This window comes from Onychostoma macrolepis, chromosome 17 (genome assembly GCF_012432095.1).
Source record: "Onychostoma macrolepis isolate SWU-2019 chromosome 17, ASM1243209v1, whole genome shotgun sequence".
Classification (NCBI taxonomy): domain Eukaryota; kingdom Metazoa; phylum Chordata; class Actinopteri; order Cypriniformes; family Cyprinidae; genus Onychostoma; species Onychostoma macrolepis.
The window spans coordinates 4,791,639-4,811,755 of NC_081171.1; the positions used below are offsets into that span (position 1 = coordinate 4,791,639).

The window sequence follows — 20,117 nt, forward strand, 5'->3', positions numbered from 1 at the left end:
CACTTGCTATAGATTTGTCATATATAAGAGCTTATACAACTGTTATCATTTTGCAACCACTAAAGTCAAGCGTATTCCCCAAATTCACCCCAAAACTGTATGCTTCAAAGCATTAATTAATTATCACAGGCTTCGTAAATACACTTTCAAGAAAAAAGGAAATGAAGTACATGATTATCAACGCTTGAGTCTCATTAATTCATAATAGTAACACCTGTTACTCTCAAATAAACTTGGTTTAAGCATTTTATAACATTAACGATATTCAATAAATATCATTGAGACTACTGATAATTAGAATAAATTAAATAAACACATTTTTCTAACCATATATGTTTACTTCACCGGCTTATGTGGCTTTTCAGTTAACATTTCACTGAAAAAAAAAACGGAACGTTAACGTCCTCATCAAGATGGCCACTCGATATGGACATTTTAACGAAGAGCATTGTGGGAGCTTCCTGACGTCAACTACACTAGCCAATCAGCGTCTTTCAATTTTTCCGTATCGTGAACTTTGGCGCGCCGCTTTGAAAGAATCAACACCTCAATGAATATAGACGATCATAAGCATTGATCAGCTTTAAATCCTCTGTAAAGCGATCAATGAGGACGTGTTTTATAGTTGTACAGCTGTTGGCGCGCCGGTAGTGTTTGTTATTCATTAGATGCGCGTGAGTTTGCAGTAATCGGCTGTAGAGATCCTGCTAAGTGCACAGGATGACGTCTACAAAAGAGATCAAGCGTAAGTTGTTTTCCATAAATCCGTAGATAATATTATTTTTGGGCATCGGCTGTGATTTATTGTCATTTATTGTTCACTACTGATGAAAAAAATGTGTATTTTATTGTAACCCACGTCATCCACACATATTTATTTGTTTGATTTTTGTTTGTTTACATATGTAAACTATATATTAGTGCTGTCAAACGTTTAATCGCGATTAATCGCATCCAAGAGTCTTTGTTTACGTAATATATGAGTGTGTATATTTATTATGTATATATAAATACAAACACATGCATGTGTATATATTTAAGAAAAATGTTATGTGTATATATTAAATATATTTACATATACACAAATATATTATGTAAACAAACTTTTATTTTGGAAGCGATTAATCGCGATTAATCATTAGACAGTACTAATGTGTGTGTGTGTGTGTGTGTGTGTGTGTGTGTGTGTATATATATATATATATAATGCAAATATTCATTCATATAGTAAATGTTATATTTACTATTTTTATTAATTATATTTATTTTATATGTACTTATAGTAAATTATACATATATTTAAAATTTACTATAATATATATTTTAACAGTTATGTTTAAAATGATCTATCTATCTATCTATCTATCTATCTATCTATCTATCTATCTATCTATCTATCTATCTATCTATCTCTCGATTTCAATTCAATTAAGCTTTATTAGCATGACTGTAACACAATGTTGCCAAAGCATTAACATACATACACATATATATATATATATATAATATATATATGTGTAACAACAACAACATAAATAATAATAAATAAAATCCATCTAAATAAATGAAAAGATAAAGTAAATCCGTTTCGAGTTAATCATATTTAACATCTAACATTGTGAATGGTTAATACATATTTTGCAGCTGTGTTATCATCTTCTCCAAGTAAGAAGGGCATTTTCTCAGTATCACTAAGTTCAGTAAATGATGGGATAAGGGGGGAAATCTGGGGAGAAATGTTTCCCTCACATTGTGATATTTAGGAGAAATCAGCAGAAAGTGTTTCTCGTTCTCTATTTGCTGTAGATCACAGTGTCTACAGATCCTCTGCTCTTGCTCTGTCCATGTTTGTCTATGTCTTCCTCTCTATTTCTAAATCATGGTTACTTAATCTGTATTTGGAGAGTATTTGTCTTTCTTTAAATGTTTTAATCAATAAATAATTGGCAAATTGAGTGGTTCTGTTTAGGGTTGAGTAGCATTGGAGTTTTTTTTCTCTCTCTCTCTCTCTTTATATATATATATATTTATATACACATAAACAATTTGCTATAATATATATAGTTATTTAATATGTATTTATTTTAACAATTATGGTTTAGAATAATATACTAAATTATACTAAAAAACTACATTATACTAAATTATAGTTGTACTAAAGAAGTACCAAATAAACACATTTGCACAGTAAATTAAAAAATATATATTTTTAAAAATATAAATAATATTATTATTGATTTTCAATATATTTTGTATATTTTCTCTTTACTGTGTTAATGTGTTTATTTAAACAACTGTGATTTAGTGTAATTGTGCATGCGTATATAATTCAAAATGTATGTATATAATATGTGTGTATAAGTTGCATTTCTTTCTTCATGTGTTCGCAGTACTACAGAAGGCCAAGAGTAAAGCTCAGAGCAGCAATAACCTGAAAGAAGAAGCCAGTTTGTGCAATCAGCTCGGGGAGGTTTACGCTAAAACAGGTAAAACAGAGAGTGAAGCCCTTAGTAGACTTAATAATAAAAGTGGCTTAATGGTTAAAGTTCTGGTGTCTCATCCTGAAGGCCCGTAGATGTTATGTATTATGTGATAATCAGCCTGGCTCATGTGTCTTCTAGGTGACTATCACACTGCTATTGAAGAGCATCGGAAGGAATTGGCGCTGTCTGAGATTCTGCATGATGTGATTGGCTCTGCTGTGGCCAATAGGAAGATTGGAGAATGTTATGCAGAACTGGGGAACATCAAAGCGGCTCTGAAGGTTTGCAAGTACATGTTAGTTAGAAATGGAGTGATTGCATGAAGTGAAGTCATTCTCATATGGAGTTTCTCTCTCAGCACCAGAGGCTTCATCTGAATCTGGCTCGCTCTGTCCATGATGCAGCAGAGGAGCAGAGGGCTCTGGCCACTATTGGACGCACATACCTCTTCCTGTTTGATTCGGACAATTCACGGAACAGCTTGAAGCATGCGGAAGATGCATTCAAGAAGAGTTTGGCCATTGTGGATGAGCGCCTGGAAGGTTAAAGAATGAATTTATACATATAAAATTACATGGTTAACCTGGTCAGAATACTACTACTAGTATGTAGTATGTGTACTACGTTTGCTAAAAAAAAAGGAGATATTGTATACAGTATCTCTGTTTGTGCAGGTACCGTATCATCACGAGAGCTGAGTGAGATGAAAGCCCGTCTCCTGCTGAATCTGGGCTGTGTGTATGATGGGATGAAGGAACCGCAGCGCTGCAGTGATTTCATACGACAGAGCATCTACATCGCAGAGTAAGACACTTTTTATTTTATTTTTTATAAACAAGTGAAAATGCAGTGTTTGCCAGTGGTCAAAAGTTTTTTTTTTTTTTTTTTTTTTTAAGAAAAGAAAAAGTCTCTTATGCTCACCAAAGCTGCATTTATTTGATCTAGTGCTGTCTAACAATTAATCGCGATTAATTGCATCCAAAATAAAAGTTTTTGCTTACATAATATATGTGTGCGTGCTGTGTATATTTATGTATATATAAATACAGTATAAATTTATATATAAATATATTTAATGTATAAACATAACACACACACACACACACACACACACACACACACACACACACACACACACACACACACACACACACACACTCGGGCTTGTAACCTGAAGGTTGCTGGTTCGATTCTCGCGCCGGCAGGGATTGAAGGTGGGGATTGTGAATGAACAGCACTCTCTCCACCTTCGATACCATGACTTAGGTGCCCTTGAGCAAGGCACCGAACCCCTAATTGCTCCCCGGGCGCTAGAGCAAGGCTGCCCACTGCTCCAGGTGTGTGTTCACAGTGTGTGTGCAGAGCACCATTTCGAGTATGGGTCACCATACTTGACAATACGTCACGACTTAACTTAACTTAACTTATATATTTAATGTATAAACATATCACACACACACACACACATATATTATGTAAACAAATACATTTTATTTTCGATTAATCGCAATTAATTGTTTGACAGCACTAATTTGATCAAACATATAGTAAAAACATTGATTTTGTTTTTAAAAGAACTGTTTTCTATTTGAATATATTTTAAAATGCAATTTATTCCTGTGACGGAAAGCTGAATTTTCAGCATCATTATTCCAGTTTTCAGTGTCACATGATCATTCAGAAATCATTTTAATATGCTGATTTGCCACTTAAGAAACATTTCTTATTATTATCAATGTAGAAAACAGTTGTGCTGCTTAATATTTTGGTGGAAATTGTGATAAACTATCGTTCAAAAATTCAGGATAATATTGAAAAAGAAATTTATACTTTTATTCAGGAAGCATGGGTTAAAATTGATCAAAAGTGACAGTAAAGACATTTATAATGTTACAAAAAATATTGTATCAAAAATAAATGCTGTAATTTTTGATTGATCAAAAAAAAAAAAAAACCTAAACACAAAATGTAACATGGTTTCAACAAAAATATAAAGCAGCAAAAACCCTTTCCAAAATTGATCATTGTTAAAAAGAAAAAAAGAAGTAAAATTTTAAACCAGCAAATGAACTAAGCAACAAATTGAAAATAATTTAAATGTAATATTTATATAACAAAATGTATATGACTAAATAATTTTATAAACTTTATATAATTATAAAATGTAAATATATTTACATTTAACCTTATTAGGGTGACTTTTTTTGTAGGTTAAGAATGTTTTATAACATAAAACAATATTTGTTTTTATTATTTGATTTTCAGCACTAGAAGTAAAGGATGAAAATTTCATTGTAGAATTAATTCACTAATATTATGTTGGTATTAAACCATTTTGTGGATATCTGACCTCTTTTCCTCCAGGAAAAACAACCTTCTAGAAGATCTGTATCGTGCCAACTTCAACCTGGGCAGCATTCACTTCCGCAACGGGCAGCACTCGCGCGCCATGCGCTGTTTCGAGCAGTCGAAAGAATGCGCCCGTAAAATGAAGGACAAGTTCAGTGAGAGCGAGTGCTTCCATAGCATCGGCAAGGTGATACTCTCCAAACAGCAATATCATCATCATGTGCTTGTCTTTACCCGTGTAGTTTGTTGTTTCCTGCCCTTTTGACAGGTGTATTGATTTTTTTGGTGTTTATCTGTTCAGATATTGCTTCATCTTGGGGACTTTGCGGCGGCGCGGCGTTCTCTGAAGAAAGCCTTCTGTCTGGGCTCCCAGCAGCCTTCTGATCGTGAGGCCGTCAAGAGAGACTTCAAACATGGTGAGATTAAGAACATCTGTGAGTGAGTTTGACAGATTTGGTCAGATCAGGAGATCCGACAACGGTTTATCTCGTAAAGCGGCACAGCTTAAGGCGGAATGCTGATCTCTCGGAACATAATGGAGATTTTCAGTTAGAAAACGCTAAATCAAAGCACTGTGGCTTCTAATAACAGTATTAGCAGACACTGACATGGTGTTTTACTGGATGTGTGTTTGATGCAGCAATCCGGGGCTGTCAGCTGGAGCAGACGGCGACAGAAGTGACTGATAAGTTTTCCCATGAGGCCATGGATCTGTCAGAGCAGCTGGGAGATCTTTACTGTAAAGTGGGCTGCTATAACAAGGCTCTGGAAGCGTATCAAACACAAGTAAGATGATGTACAGTACACCCAAAAACAATTTTAATATATTGCAGTTATTTCATTTAATTTAGTGCTGTCAAACGATTAATCGCGATTAATCGCATCCAAAATAAAAGTTTTAGTTTACATAATACGTGTGTGTATATTTATTATGTATATATAGATACACTCACATACAGCATATATTTGGAAATATTTACATGCACATATATTTATATATTTCTATTCTTATATGTAATATATAAACATAACATATTTTTCTTAAATATATACATGCATGGGCGTGTATTTATACATACATAATAAATATACACCGCACACATACATGTATTATGTAAACAAAAACTTTTATTTTGGATGCGATTTAATCACGATTAATCGTTTGACAGCACTAATTTCATTTCATTTTTTCATTTACTTTAATTTAGTTTTTAGTTTTTTTTATTTTTAGTATTTTTCTGTGAGCGTAATTTAAAGTTCTTACCCCATGTGTTTGCGTATCAGCTGGCGTGTGCAGAGGCTTTAGGGAAGCCTGCTCGTGAGTTAGCCGTTATTTACGTGTCGTTGGCGGCCACATACACAGATTTGCGACAACATCACAGGGCCGTGGAACATTACAGACAAGAACTAAAGCTGAGAGAGGGCAACCCTAAAGAGGTAACATGGCCAGAGATGAGAAACTCCTCACAAACTACCTACTACTGTCTTCAGAGCTGAGTGACACTGTACAAACTTCCTCATTTTTCAGTCGTTCTCTTGTGCTTGTGTTGTTCAGGAGTGCGAGACGTGGTTGAATATAGCTGGTTGTGAGGAGGAGACTGGACAGCCGATGGAGACGCTCAATCACAGTTTCAGTGCTGCTCTGAGCTGTGCTGAGAGATCAGGACGTAACAAACTACAGGTTGGTTAAAATAATGCTCACACACTAGTTTAATGTGCTTGGTTTACGTTTGACAGTGGTACTGGCTAGTGGTCATCCAACATTTGTGGTGACTGATGCTGATCATTTAGAAAGCAGGGTGGCCGATGGCCGATATATAGATGATATCACACTATTTAATTTAAAGGTAGCATGCAAAAGATTTCTGCAATTAATATTCATTTTATAAAATGTTTACTAAAATAATTTGAAAATTAAACAGTTTGATCAAATGATTTAGTGAATTTATATTATAATTTATAAAAATATTTATTTATATATTATAATGAATAATTCTAAATATATTTAAATATTTTTTGGCAACACTTTAAAAATGGTGTACCATTAGTTAATGCTATTTAATACATTAACAATGAGCAATACATAAGTTGCAGTCTTTATTAATCTTTAACATTAATAAAAAATACTCTTCATTGTTAAACCATGTTAGATCAGTCTATTGAATAATATTGGTTTTAATAATGTATTAGTAAATGTTGAAACAAATGGAACATGTAGTGTTACCAATTAAAAAGAATTAAAAAAAAATCTGTATAAAAAAACACATTTAAAATGTGTATAAATGATCATTATTCTGTAATCCTATTATAATATTTATGTTCACAAATAAAGGAAACTTAAAAAAAAAAAGCATCACCAACACTTAATTCAGTTATCTGGTACCTGTGTGCACTGGGAATCAAAATTTCTCAAGTAAAGGCCAGATAACACTAATTTTATATATTATATACACAGTGAATATGCCATTTATGACAGTGAGTTGTATACAGTACAGATTTTTTTAAATCTATGATATAAAGTATAGATACAGTCCATTACATGAATGTAGAGGTCTGCATTCCCGCGGCTGTCTCTCGGGAACTGCGGGACCCGACCAGATTTCTTGCAAAGCGGGATTAAATTCCCGAATAAAATGAAGCGGTCAGTAACTCTGGTGTAATTTGAACGGGAGTGGGCGGTCTAACAATATCCCGTTCCCGAGGTCCTTTCAAAACAGCATATCTGCGCTTTATTCTTATTGACCAGCGGTAGACTGCAGTCAGGACTGTTATGCACACGCTACACACATGAACGCATGCGTAACGATGCGTAACGATGCTCAGAGCAGGCTGTAGCCTACCGGTGCTGAATATATGGCCCTCAGACAGAACAGGCAGATTGTTGATGAGTTACGGAGCAGAATAAGGATGGAGCAAAGTGTGGCTGCGCTGTCCTTGAAGAACTTTCAACTCTATTTGTTTATATTTTGCTTAGCCTATAATTTGAAATGACAGATGTCGTATTTATTTATTTATTTTTTTCCTACTGTATTAACAGCAAGATTTTTAATGAATTTAGTATTTTGACAAGACGAACAAAATAGCTAATAGGCTATTTTTGTACAACCTACATTTTTTTTTCTCTGCAACACTTTTTATTGCGTTTACAAGACGAATAAAATTTTGTGCAGACTAAACTTTTATTTGTTAGCCTATCTCTCTTTCTTTTAGTAGCGGAAATTTAAATGTGAGATTCTGGAAAGGAGATCTATATTTAGCGGGAACGGTCGGGTTGGGAAGAAAATTATTCTAAGCGGACAGCGGGTGAACAAAGAGTGAATATATTGCGGGTGGGTGCAGAATATAACCTCGCTGGAGCGGGACTGAAAAAACAGTCTGACCTCTACATGAATGAATAAATCAGAGATGAACAGAATACTCTGGCCTATTAAGCCAAAATAGTGAGTTAAAACCTTAGGGGTGATTCATTCATTAAAACCATAGTACCCTTGAGGAAGACACTTGACTCGGTTGTTGAACCTACAATCTTTGTGATTGTATTTGTGAAATGAAGATGAATGATGTAATTGCCGTGTGTGTGATTTCAGAGGCGTGTTTTGAGAGCGTGGCTACAGGCCCAGCGGCGCTGCGGCTCCTCACAGTGTGACGACACTGAAGCGCGACTGATGGAACTGTGTGAGCGCGATGGACTGAGACTGGAGGACAGTGAAGAGGAGGATGAGGAAGAGGAGGTGGAGAACAGTGAACCACTGGAGGACAGTGACATCCAGTACTCAGACTCCGGTAATACACACAGAGCTTAGAGTGCTTTAATGCTTTTAATAAGGCCTACTGCAATGCAGATAAGATGCATCAAGTACTGTAGTTGTACCAGTGTTATTTTAGTATTGTTTATATATATTTATTAATATTTTGAATGAATCTTTGCTTTTATATTTTCACTTTATTTTAATGCATTTAAGTTTTAGTTATTTTGTTAGCTTTTATTTTTTTTATTAATATATCTATTTAGCTTTAATAAATTTATTTCAGTTTTAGCCAATTTATTATTTCAACAAACTTTGAAATTTTATTTCAGTTGCCAAGGCAAGCCTTCAAATTTTTTTTATTTATTTAATTTTTTTAGTTTAAGTCTTTCATGTAATATTTACATTTTATTTAGCTCCATTTCAATGAATAAAATAACTTTTTTTTATAAGTTACGTTCAATTAAGAAATTATGCAGTGTGTTTTTAATAATGAAAAATAATGGCATGGTCCAGTTTGTTTTGATGTTATAAAGATGTTTATTCATGCATGTAATCAGGATGTTCGTTTGTGTCTGAGCGAGTGAATAATCTGTTTGTGCAGATGAGGATCTGGAGGGTTACGATAAGATGGTGATGGGCAGGAGGAAGACGCAGAGGGTGAGATCTTAGAGACTGTGGTTTATGTTGCGTTAAATCCTCATCTGATCTTGTTTGTTCGGTGTTGTTTGCGCAGTGGAACCGGCGGAATGAGAAGGGCGAGACGGTTCTGCACAGGGCCTGTATAGAGGGAAACCTAAAGCAGGTTCAGTACCTGCTTGACCAGGTGGGTTTTGCTTATGTTACTTCACTTTTTAAGAGGGAAATGGTTTTAAAAGATTTGTGCTTTTGCCTTTCTTGAGAAAGTATTTGATGTGTGTGTGTGTTATTCTCTGACAGGGTCACCCGGCTAACCTGAGGGATTACTGCGGGTGGACTGCTCTGCATGAGGCCTGTAATTACGGCCATCAAGGTACTGCAGTCTGCAAGTTTAATATGGACATTAGATAATATAGATAAAGAGAGCTTATCAGAGAGACTGAAATCTGTTCATTTCAGAGATTGTAGCTTTACTGCTGGAACGTGGAGCGAATATAAACGACCCCGGAGGTCGAGACTGTGAGGGTGTCACACCCCTTCATGACACACTAAACTGCGGCCACTTCAGTGTCGCACGACTGCTGGTACAGAGAGGAGCGTCAGTCATTGTTCGCAACAGCAAGGTCAGGCAAACACATGCTACACATACCTATTAACAAATACACATAGATGTGAATTGGTATGTCTGATTACATATGGTTCATATATAAACATTTTTTAATTTAACTTAATTTATTTAAAGAAATTAATACGTTTATTCAGAAAAGACATGTTCAAATGATCAAAAGTGAGAGTAAAGACATTGATTTATTTTTCAAATAAATTCTGTTCTTTTGAACTTTGTGTTCATCAAAGAATCTTGAAAGAAATGTATCACGGTTTCAACAAAAATATAAAGCAGGAAAAACTGTTTTCGTCATTTATAATAAGAAGAAATATTGCTTGAATGATATTAGAATAATTTCTGAAGGATCATGTTACACTGAAGACTAATGATGCCATCACAGGAATAAAATGTTTTAAAACATAAAAAAATATTGTAAATTGTAATAATATTTCACAGTATTACTGTTTTTACTGTATTTTGATTAAATAAATGGTTTCGTGCATTTGAGCAGCCTTGGCAGGCATATACAAGACTACTTAAACTAGCATTATCATAAACACCCCTCCTTTCATGAATAAAACCGTTTTGAATCTCTTTTTTAAATTTGTTTTTATTATTATTATTATTATATTATTAAATTTTTTTTGCTGATTCTATGCAAAATATTCTTATATGTACATATTTATTTACAGGGACTCACTCCTCTGGACACCTTGCGTCAGTGGTTTAAGACTTACAGCCGACAGCTGGACCAAGAGACAAGGCAAGAGTGTTTGGAGACTGAAAAACTCATCAAGAGAGCTCTGTCAGGAGACGGTGAGGAGATGAACATTTCCTTTTATTAAGATTTATTTTGCAATATGTTGATAGACAATGTATTGCTTATTATATATATTATTACATGTTAATGAATGATGATACGAGACATTCACAAAATTACTAATTAATTAAACTCTTATTTTGAACAAGAATTACTCAGAATTACTCAAAATTTAAAAAAACAACAACAAAAAGAAAAAAAAAAACAGAAAATGTGCATTACTAATTAAGTGGGAGCTATCACATGTTGGGTTGATGCTGATAATCTCCAGTTTGGCTTATTTACTAACCCAAAATAGAATGACAGAATTATCAAGAACAATTGATTTACTTAAGTTTTAGTACTTCAAAAATAAATCTCAGTACTTAAAAGTTCTTGTCTTCTCCTGTAGTCTCAGTTGTATCAGGACTTCCACGGCAGCAGAAGGAGATTCAGGACAGTCAGCTGTTTGATGCTGAGTATTCAGAACCACTGCTGCAAGAGTCACCGCCGTCACCCCAGCAGATCACTCCCCGTCCCGCTCCAACCGTCCCAACTCCCGGACACAGGGTCACCTCAGGCCCGGCCCGCCGGCCGCGAGGGATGGAAGCAGATGTTCTATATGGAGTAAAGTTGCTTTTTCTGAAACAATTGTTCAGTAAATTTTTCACATTTTTAAGCAAGAATTAATTTAGTTATTTGTATTTGTTATTTTTGCTTCAGAACAATAATTCCGACTCTGATTGCTCGCTCAGTCCTCTTCGTCCCGTTCGGCCAAGACCGCGTTCCCCAGCTGTCCAGTCCTCGCAGGAATTCCCACCCAGTCAGGATGTGCCTTCTGTATTTGAGTTCAGAGAGGCCGTGTTGCCCCCACAGTCAGAATCAGGCAGACTGGAGTATCAGAAAGCCATGCAGAACCTGGGCAGTGCCAAGTCCCGTCTCTTCTCTCAGAGCCTATCAGAGCCGGCCTTTACCAGCACACCAGCAGTGTCGGCCAATAGCAGAGCAGCGCTGGTACCAGAGGACCAGTATCTGGCAGATGATTGGCTGGAGGATGACCTGAGTGATGTGCAGCCTAAGAAGAAACGGAGAGTTTCTGAGCACAACATCCCACGCGAAACAACTTCCAGAAATCAGAATCATTTCTCAGTATCTGCTGAAGCTCCACCTAGAGGTGTGTGACATACGGCACAATCATATTCAAGATGATTATGAAGAATACACAATAATGCAATCACAATAATTCATTTTTAGAATGCTAGAATGCTACACTTTGTCATTTTTCTATTCTTGTTTGTTTTATTTAATAATGGTTAATTAAATGCTAAATTTAATATCTAACAATAATTGTTTTCTTTTAATTTCTGAGCTCCATTAAATTTTTTTTATGATAAAGTAAAACAACACAAGTACCTACTACATTTATTACCTTAAACGTTATTAATTATTAGTTTCTGATTAATATTATACAATTTTAATTAATAATGGTAAGTTAAATCTTAGCAATGAATATTTTTAACATTTTTGAGCTTCTTTAAAGGGGTCATATGATGCGATTTCAAGTTTTCCTTTCTCTTTGGAGTGTTACAAGCTGATTGTGCATAGATAAGATCCCTGAAGTTGCAAAGACTAAAGTCTCAAAACCAAAGAGATATTCTTTATCAAATTTAAGACTCTGCCACGCACCCCTAAACGGCTCATTCAAACACGCCCCCACATGTCTACGTCACGATGTGGAAATATTTGCGCCGCCCAAATGTTCATGCAAAGAAAGAAGGTGTGGTTTCAGTAAACACAGTAGTGTTGATGCAGCCGTGTCAGGGAGACACTGTGTGTTTCTACGCGAAAGCAAAAGCACTTTATTTGGCCTTCCAAAAGTAGATGCAATTAGGAATCATTAAGATTACTTACAACAGAACAGCAACAAATTTTATGGGCGACCGTTTCGTGAACCTAGAAGAGGAGGTAATTCTGACTTTGCTATGACAATCTGGTGCTTCTGAATCAGCGACTGTAAGTATGTTTTGACTGTTCAAATGCGGAGTTTTGCGCATCGTGTGTGTGAGAGAGAGAGAGAGACAGGGTCACATCACAGTGGAGGCTTGTGTGCAAACACGAGCTTCATCACTGTGTCTGTCACGCGACTCTGTTCCTCTTTCGGGCTTGAACCGATGGTAAAACTAAGGACATTATTTACTCTCTTTACATTTATTTTGAAAGCTGAAGCTCGCGTTTATGGTAAGGGGCGTTACATTTCTGGTGAGTGCTTGCGGTGTTCGGCCAATCACAATGCACTGTGCCAGTTGGCCAATCAGAGCAGACTGTGCTTGTCGGAAGGAGGAGCTTTGTAGACAATAACGCGTTTGAGAGAGGCAGGGTATAGAGGAACTACAATAATGTACAGTATTTGAAAAATGTGTTTTTTGAACAGTAAAGCATGTCAACATATTCTGTTACACCAAATACACAAAATAATGATCTTTAAAAAAGCATCATTTGACCCCTTTAATAATAATTAATAGTTTCTTATATTATAATGTATATGGCAATGTAACAGTTTTCCTGGAACGCTTTCAAAACTAACATTTACCAACACTGAAATTAACATTCATGAAATGGCTTCTGGAATACTTGATTTTAGTTGGTCGGTCGCTGCATTCTGCTATCAGATATTTTGTATAATATAATGTTATAATTAATATAGAATAGTTTTGTATGACATAAAATAGTATTTTTGTATGATATTAATAATATAATATAATTAATATACAGATATTATTGATGCTAAACTGTTTAATTGCCCATTGTTAATTAGTTTGATGTCTCACTATTTCTCATAGCAGTTCAGAGTTCCTCCAGTAGGGGTCTGTCTCTGAAGAAGGGCACTAATAAATCTCGGCAGGTGAAGATGAATCAAATGCCCGGGATGGTGACTCTAGGCAGGAGGGAGGTCAGCAGGTCACAGAGTCCCATCATGATCCAAGAATCTGAGCCCATCCATGACCCTGCACCTCCTACCCATCAGTCAGTGGTAATGCAGATCACACTATATCATTGGCCGAGTTTGGAAAGGCATGCTAGTGTACTGTGTAGTGTATACTGCATAGTGCTTGCTATTTTTTTTTAAATAATATGTGAATTTGTTTGCGGTATGAAACAGTTTTGAAATATGATATTACATAATCTCATTACTTTGTATGTTTATTTTATCAAGTGGTATTCAGTTACTGTTTTGGAAATAATTGCAGTTATCCTGCATTTTTAACACTATTCACTTCTTGGCAGTTACTAAACAAATTAGTCAAAAAGGAAGTAAGTTAGTAACATCTAATATTTCTATTTCTGCATAATACTACTTATGGTGTTTGATACGTTTAGACTGTTATAATTAATGAATGCATTTTTGATTGCCATTAATAAATAATGATTGTTTTTTTTAAAGCCACCAGCATCTTTCCAGAACAGAACAGCCCATGTTCCTGCACCGATCAGGATGAGGGTCAGAGTTCAGGACAATGTCTTCTTGATTCCCGTTCCACACAGGTCTGATGCTGCTTTTGTATGTGTCAGATAGTGTTTGGTGGTTATGAGTGTATGTAATTGTAGATGTTATATGTTGTGTTGTGCAGTGAGGCAGACTGCTGTACGGTGGCGTGGTTGTGTGATCAGGCCGCTCAACGTTACTATCAGACGTGTGGATTACTGCCACGTCTGTCCCTACAGAAAGAGGGCGCTCTGCTCCTACCCACTGATCCACTGCTGGCTGTGCTGCACACCAATGAAGAGGTCAGAGGTCATGTGTATTTTTATACTTTTTGTGGGGGGTTTTTCTCCAAAATTTACAATCAATAAAAAAGGGATTGTAGCAAAACAAACATATTGTGGGAGTAAAAGATTTGCTAGGAAAATAAAGAATTAAATAATAATAAACAATAAACAGATATTTTTTTCAGTTGGGTGATAAGACCAAAATTATAATTGTATAGTCTAGTAATTTACATAAAAAAAAAAAAGGTGCTTGATTTTATTTATTTATTTTTTCTCTTTTTTTTTTTTTTTTTTTTTGAAACCTGATGGACACAACCAATAAGAAAATATTTGTAACATGATTAATATATAATAGTTTTGTATATAATATAATATAATAAAAATAAAATAAATAATAGACATACAGTACATTAATGATACTAAACTCTTTTATCTCTCACTATTCTGCAGTTTATCACATTTTCAGAACAATCCATGTCATAAACCAAAATAAATATTTTTTCACTCAAGTAATATTACCAAAATCATAATTGTATATTGGTATAGTCATTTAAATACTTAACTTTAAAAAAATGTACTTCATCTCATTTGGTTTTTCTCTATCATTTAAATAATTAGAAATTTGATGGACACAAACCAAAAGGTAGTATTAGTCATAATCATGATCATATTAAAAACACTTCTAGATGCATTTGAAGTATGTAATTTCTGGTTGCTCTGTATTTTTTAGCTTTATTATCATTATTTTTTATTGTTCCATGGTATTAACAATGTAGCCCAGACTGCTTTTTACGTTTAAACAAAAGAGTGTGTCAAGCTCCAACAAGAAAAAAAAATCCATTGAAGTAGTCCATACAAAGTGAGTGCTGTATTATAAGCCTTCTGAAGTCATACAGTATCATTGTTTGGTAAACCGGTTGACACTTTAAGTTGTTTTCCATTGTAAACCTTTCTTTTTTCGTCTTTTGGTCAATCTACCTGCTGCAGGTTCTTGCTGAGGTTTGTTCATGGGATCTTCCTCCTCTGCCTGAGCGCTACAGGAAAGCCTGTCAGAGTCTGGGAGTGGGTGAGTGACTCTTTGTGTCTTTCTAGTCTGGGATCTTCATAACAAAACATGCTTTTTTTCATATTTCATATTGTGTGTGTTAGAAGAGAACCGGCGTGTGTCTCGGCTGTGTGAGGTGCAGGACAGCAGCTCCTGTGTGAACGTCTGTGGACTCAGTTTGCCTCCAGCGTCTCTGACTCCTCTCCTCCGAGCTCTCAAGCTGCAGGCCAGCCTCACGGAGCTGCGCATCTCTGCCAACCGTCTGAACAACGACCTCCTTCCAGAACTGATGTCTGCGGCGGCCACCATGCCCAGACTGAGGATTTTAGACATATCAGCCAGTCAGATCACTGGAGAGGGCCTCAAGAAAGCATCGGACACATTTGAAACGAAGAGTCAAGCTGCTTTCCCGGCAAGTGTACTTTCATTCATCCAGTAATATAAGATCATCTATTAGGAACAGACGTTACAGACATTTTCATATCAGTTATTGGCCATTATTGGAGTTTTTCTTATTGTATTTTTTTTATTTATTTAATGAATTCCGTTGATAAGATATTTAAAAGCTCATGTTTAAGCTCTTTCCCCTATTTTCCCCTATTGTTACCATCTTTAAAAACACTAATAATAACTTGCATAAATGTAACTTTTAGCAAATTATAGCATTTTTCATAGTGTGTTTTTTGTTTTTATATATATATATAGCTGCGTTTTAACAAGCATATCTTGGCATGAGTCACCCAGTGGTGTGGTCATTGAGATCTGCAGCTAACATAAACGTGTAAAGTATTAATACCAGATAATTGTGACTGTCTTGTCAGTATGTGGTCTGGAGCTTTGCTCTTCTCTGAGAAGAAATTAACTGCTTCCCTTTTTTGGTTCAGTGGTTTCATGAAGAAAGGTGTTAATGGTCAAATCTAAAAGAACAAATGTGAAATTCACACATCATGAAATGTATACTAACAGATCACTGAGAACTTGTTGGTCATCATCTTAAGAAAATAGTACTGCATAATATACTTTTATACATGCATTGATATAGTGTTTTGAGTTTTCATAATTGTTCCTTTTTTTTTTTTTTTTGTATCCATTTTCCCTTTTTCCTCTTCTTTTATATTCACTTTTTTCTCTCTGTAGTGTCTAGAGGAGTTGAATTTAAGCATGAATCCTCTGGGCGATGGCTGGACACAGGCATTAGCGAGTCTTCTGTCCGCCTGTCCCCTGCTCTCCACTCTGTCCCTGCAAGCTTGTGGCCTCTCCGCACGTTTCCTGCAGCAACACCGTCTGCTCTTAGCCAACGCCATGGCCAGTAAGTGCACCATCAGATGCATCTGATCTGAAGTGACCTCTGTTTGATAACCGAATGAAATCTTGCTGTTTCTGTACTGTCTGTTATTTTATGCTCTCACAGGCACTGGAAATATGCGGTCAGTGTGCCTCTCCCATAATGCACTGGGCTCCACTGGTTTCGAGCTTGTGTTAAAGACATTACCGATGCACTGTCTCACGCACCTTCAGCTCTCTGCAGTCTGTAGAGGTCCATCTGACCAGCCTGCTGTGGAGATCCTCACTAAACACCTGACACAAGTACTTCCCTCTAGTCCAGTTTAGACTTGTCAAATTTGAAAAAAAAATTATTATCCATCAGTGTTTTTAAAATGTCGGGACATGACTTAACCTTTTTGTTTAATGCAACCTCTGCTCCTACCTGTCAGTCAGTTCCCTTTTCCAAATAATAAAAACAAGAATGTGTGCTTAAGATGTTTAGTATGGGGTTGTGGGCTGGTTTTGGGAATTAAACTTCAGCCCTGATGCCATTTAACCCTCTGGTGCACTTTGGTCACTTTTCAGCGAAAATTCAAAACAGAAAATGTTTTAAAAATCACAGTTTCATCGGAATGGTATGAAACTTGGTAAATTTTATGGCATTTAGAATGTGAACACAAAAAAATTGAGGGCATGATTCGAGCAGGCTAATTGGTCATAAAAAAAAAATTGTCACACTTATGGTGTTCGTTCAAAAATGACCGACCGTAGAAAATGAATGGGAAATCGACAAAAACACAATTTTTGTGTGTACAATCAAATATGTAAAACAAAAGCAATAATTAAACTACAATGCAGTAAAAAAGTGGACAGCAAGGAAGGGGTTACGCACATCCACACACACACATACACACACACACAATTATGCACTCAAATGAATTGGTATGGCTATATCCATATAGCCAAAACGAGTCAGAAAACTGAAATCAGATCAGACACCAAAGAATGAAGCTCTGATAAAACATTCCTGTTCATTTTTGTTACATTCTTATAGAATTGTAATGTTTTGTGTAGCAAAATGCTTTCTCTGTGTTCAGGTTTGACTGTAGTAATAATAATTAAAAAACTGATGCTTCAAATCAACATTTCGAGCAAAAAAAATCTAAACCTTTACAAAAAGTTATCTAAAGAATGTCTAAATATATATCTAAACCCACAACTTAATAAAAATAAATATTTGTCTAATCTGGCTTCAAAAATTTGATTTTAAAGGCATTGGCTCTATTTTAACATGAAATACTGCATTAATTGAAAAGTAATATAAAAAAAAAAATAATAATATATATATATATATATATATATATATATATATATATATATATTTTAAGTTTGTATTATTTTCAATGAGAAGAAATTGATCATAATTATTGCATAAATATTCATTAGAACCATGAAATTATCTGAAAATACAAAAGAAAAAAAAATATTATAGAACAAAAACAGTCACTTTTGACCGTGAAGATCACAAATGTGACACCCAAATGAAGAGCACCAGAGGGTTTAATCTCTGCTTTACAATTTGAATCATTCAATTGTTATTGGTAAATAATATTGACTAAATGTTTGGGTTACAGGGTGACTGTCCACTCACGCACTTAAACCTGGCTGGAAATGGCCTCACAGACCACAGTGTCCTCTTGCTCGCTAGGTGAATCATTCAACTCTCGTCTTACTGTGCTGAAACGAAGCTTAATGCATCTTTTATATGCTTATTTCAGTTTGCAGCTTATTGTGTATATATTTTGGTTATTTTTAGGTGTCTTCCTGTTTGTCCCTCTCTTGTGTCTTTGGACTTGTCTGCCAACCCTTCAGTGACTTCAGTTGGCCTTCAAAGTCTCCTAGATGCCCTCATGGAGGCCCAACGACCTTTGACCCATCTCAATCTTCAAGGTATTTTCTTTTTGCCCACTGATAGTCAGGTCTTGTCAGCTCTGATTCATTTGTCATTTTATTGTGTGTTTTCCTTTTGTATCCTGTCAGTGTTTTGGTTGTAGGCTGGTAAGGGAAAGGTTGTAGGTTCAAACCCCTAAACGGTGATGAACTTAAGCAAAGATGTTTAAACTCAAATGGAATTTGAGAGTATTTTTCCTGTAATAGGTTTACTGACAATTCAGACCTTGCTTTCTGAGCATCTGATCAAAAATGAGAGAAATTACTAGTATGAATATGATGTAACAAATTTTATTGCTGCAAAAAAATAAGGTTTTTGTATATGTTGCGAAAGCATATCATGAAGTAGATTTCAAATTAACTTAATTTCTGACAATTGTGACACTTAAAGTATATTTTTTTGTTATACAGTTGCATCTCACAGGAAAAGCTGTTTGAGAAGCTCATTTGTGCAAAGTTTGAATTGCTGGATGAGTCACCAGCCATCTTAACAAACTGATAATGATTGCTGCTGTTGTGAATGACTTGCTGTGTCCTGTTATGTTTGAAGTTCCTCTCGTTCTTCATGGCAGGCTGTCAGGTGTCGGGACCACTGGCTGATGTTTGTTTGGACAGTCTGTCTGATCACATCCGAGACCTGCGTTTATGCTCCCAGAGTCTGAATAAACTAGACCAGGATGCACTGCAGCAGAGCTGGAGACGGAGATCAGAACCCATGCATGTGTTTTCTCGCAACTCCAAATGCATGCTGAGCATCACCGCACCTTCACAGTGAACTCTTCCTGGCAGTAGCATTAGTCTAATGGACAAACTCTGTAAATACTGTCTAATTGTAGCATGTGTGCTGTCATTATGTATTTTTTTTATTGTAATTATTTGTATGGACATGTATATTTGTTTATACTTGTGACTCAAACCCATTTTATTCTATTTAGTCTTTCTGGAAATTGTCTTTATTGCTGATTATTTGCAAAATGTAAGAAATTATGAGTTTGAAATGGGCAAGGGATATTATTGTATGTGGTGTGGTGCTTATGGACCAAGAAACGGATCAATAAATATTAATTCAAGCATCCTCTGTTTGTAAAAGTATCTCCAAAAATTGGAACAGAGAAAAAAACATCACAAAACATGAGTTCCATGCATTTATTGTGCCGTTATTTAAAGAAAAAGAGAGTTGTACAGTATACAACAATATGCAAAAAAAAAAAAACTAGCTCTAGTGCACTTTTCACACTTAAAATAGTTAACTCTGGGTCAACAGGATCCTGGGTTATCTTGCTTCACATCTCACACTGCTCATAATTTAGGTTAATATCCTGCCTCTTCCAAGCTTTATAATGGCAGTGAATGGTGGTTGAGATTTTGAAGCAGAATAAAGTGCATCCATCCATCATAAAAAGAGCTCCACACGGCTCCAAATGGTTAATAAAGGCCTTCTGAAGCGAATCGATGCATTTGTGTA

General features: G+C 35.5%; 1 protein-coding gene across 2 annotated transcripts; it reads left to right on the forward strand.

Annotated features, from left to right (window-relative positions):
- Positions 1–492: 492 nt before the first annotated feature.
- On the forward strand, positions 493–19,727 carry tonsl (tonsoku-like, DNA repair protein). Of its 2 annotated transcripts, none has more exons than XM_058750242.1 (28): positions 493–745; positions 2,391–2,486; positions 2,622–2,764; positions 2,842–3,025; positions 3,158–3,287; positions 4,848–5,019; positions 5,134–5,248; positions 5,473–5,618; positions 6,117–6,269; positions 6,388–6,513; positions 8,420–8,615; positions 9,183–9,238; positions 9,315–9,404; positions 9,518–9,590; positions 9,677–9,840; positions 10,517–10,640; positions 11,036–11,250; positions 11,347–11,797; positions 13,464–13,654; positions 14,066–14,166; positions 14,253–14,409; positions 15,379–15,457; positions 15,541–15,848; positions 16,574–16,745; positions 16,848–17,023; positions 18,337–18,410; positions 18,519–18,652; positions 19,225–19,727. In XM_058750242.1, exons 1-28 carry the CDS (start codon positions 721–723, stop codon positions 19,425–19,427), a joined length of 4,254 nt encoding a protein of 1,417 aa, XP_058606225.1. In that variant the 5' UTR covers positions 493–720; the 3' UTR covers positions 19,428–19,727. The 2 variants fall into 2 exon arrangements, with proteins under 2 accessions (XP_058606225.1, XP_058606226.1); XM_058750243.1 differs by having other exon boundaries at positions 13,467–13,654.
- Positions 19,728–20,117: the final 390 nt, after the last annotated feature.

Coding starts and splice junctions, on each gene's coding strand:
- tonsl (XM_058750242.1), top strand. CDS start 721: ATGACGTCTACAAAAGAGATCAAGC. Junction 2,487..2,621: donor GGAGGTTTACGCTAAAACAG/GTAAAACAGAGA, acceptor TGTGTCTTCTAG/GTGACTATCACACTGCTATT. Junction 9,405..9,517: donor TTCAGTACCTGCTTGACCAG/GTGGGTTTTGCT, acceptor ATTCTCTGACAG/GGTCACCCGGCTAACCTGAG.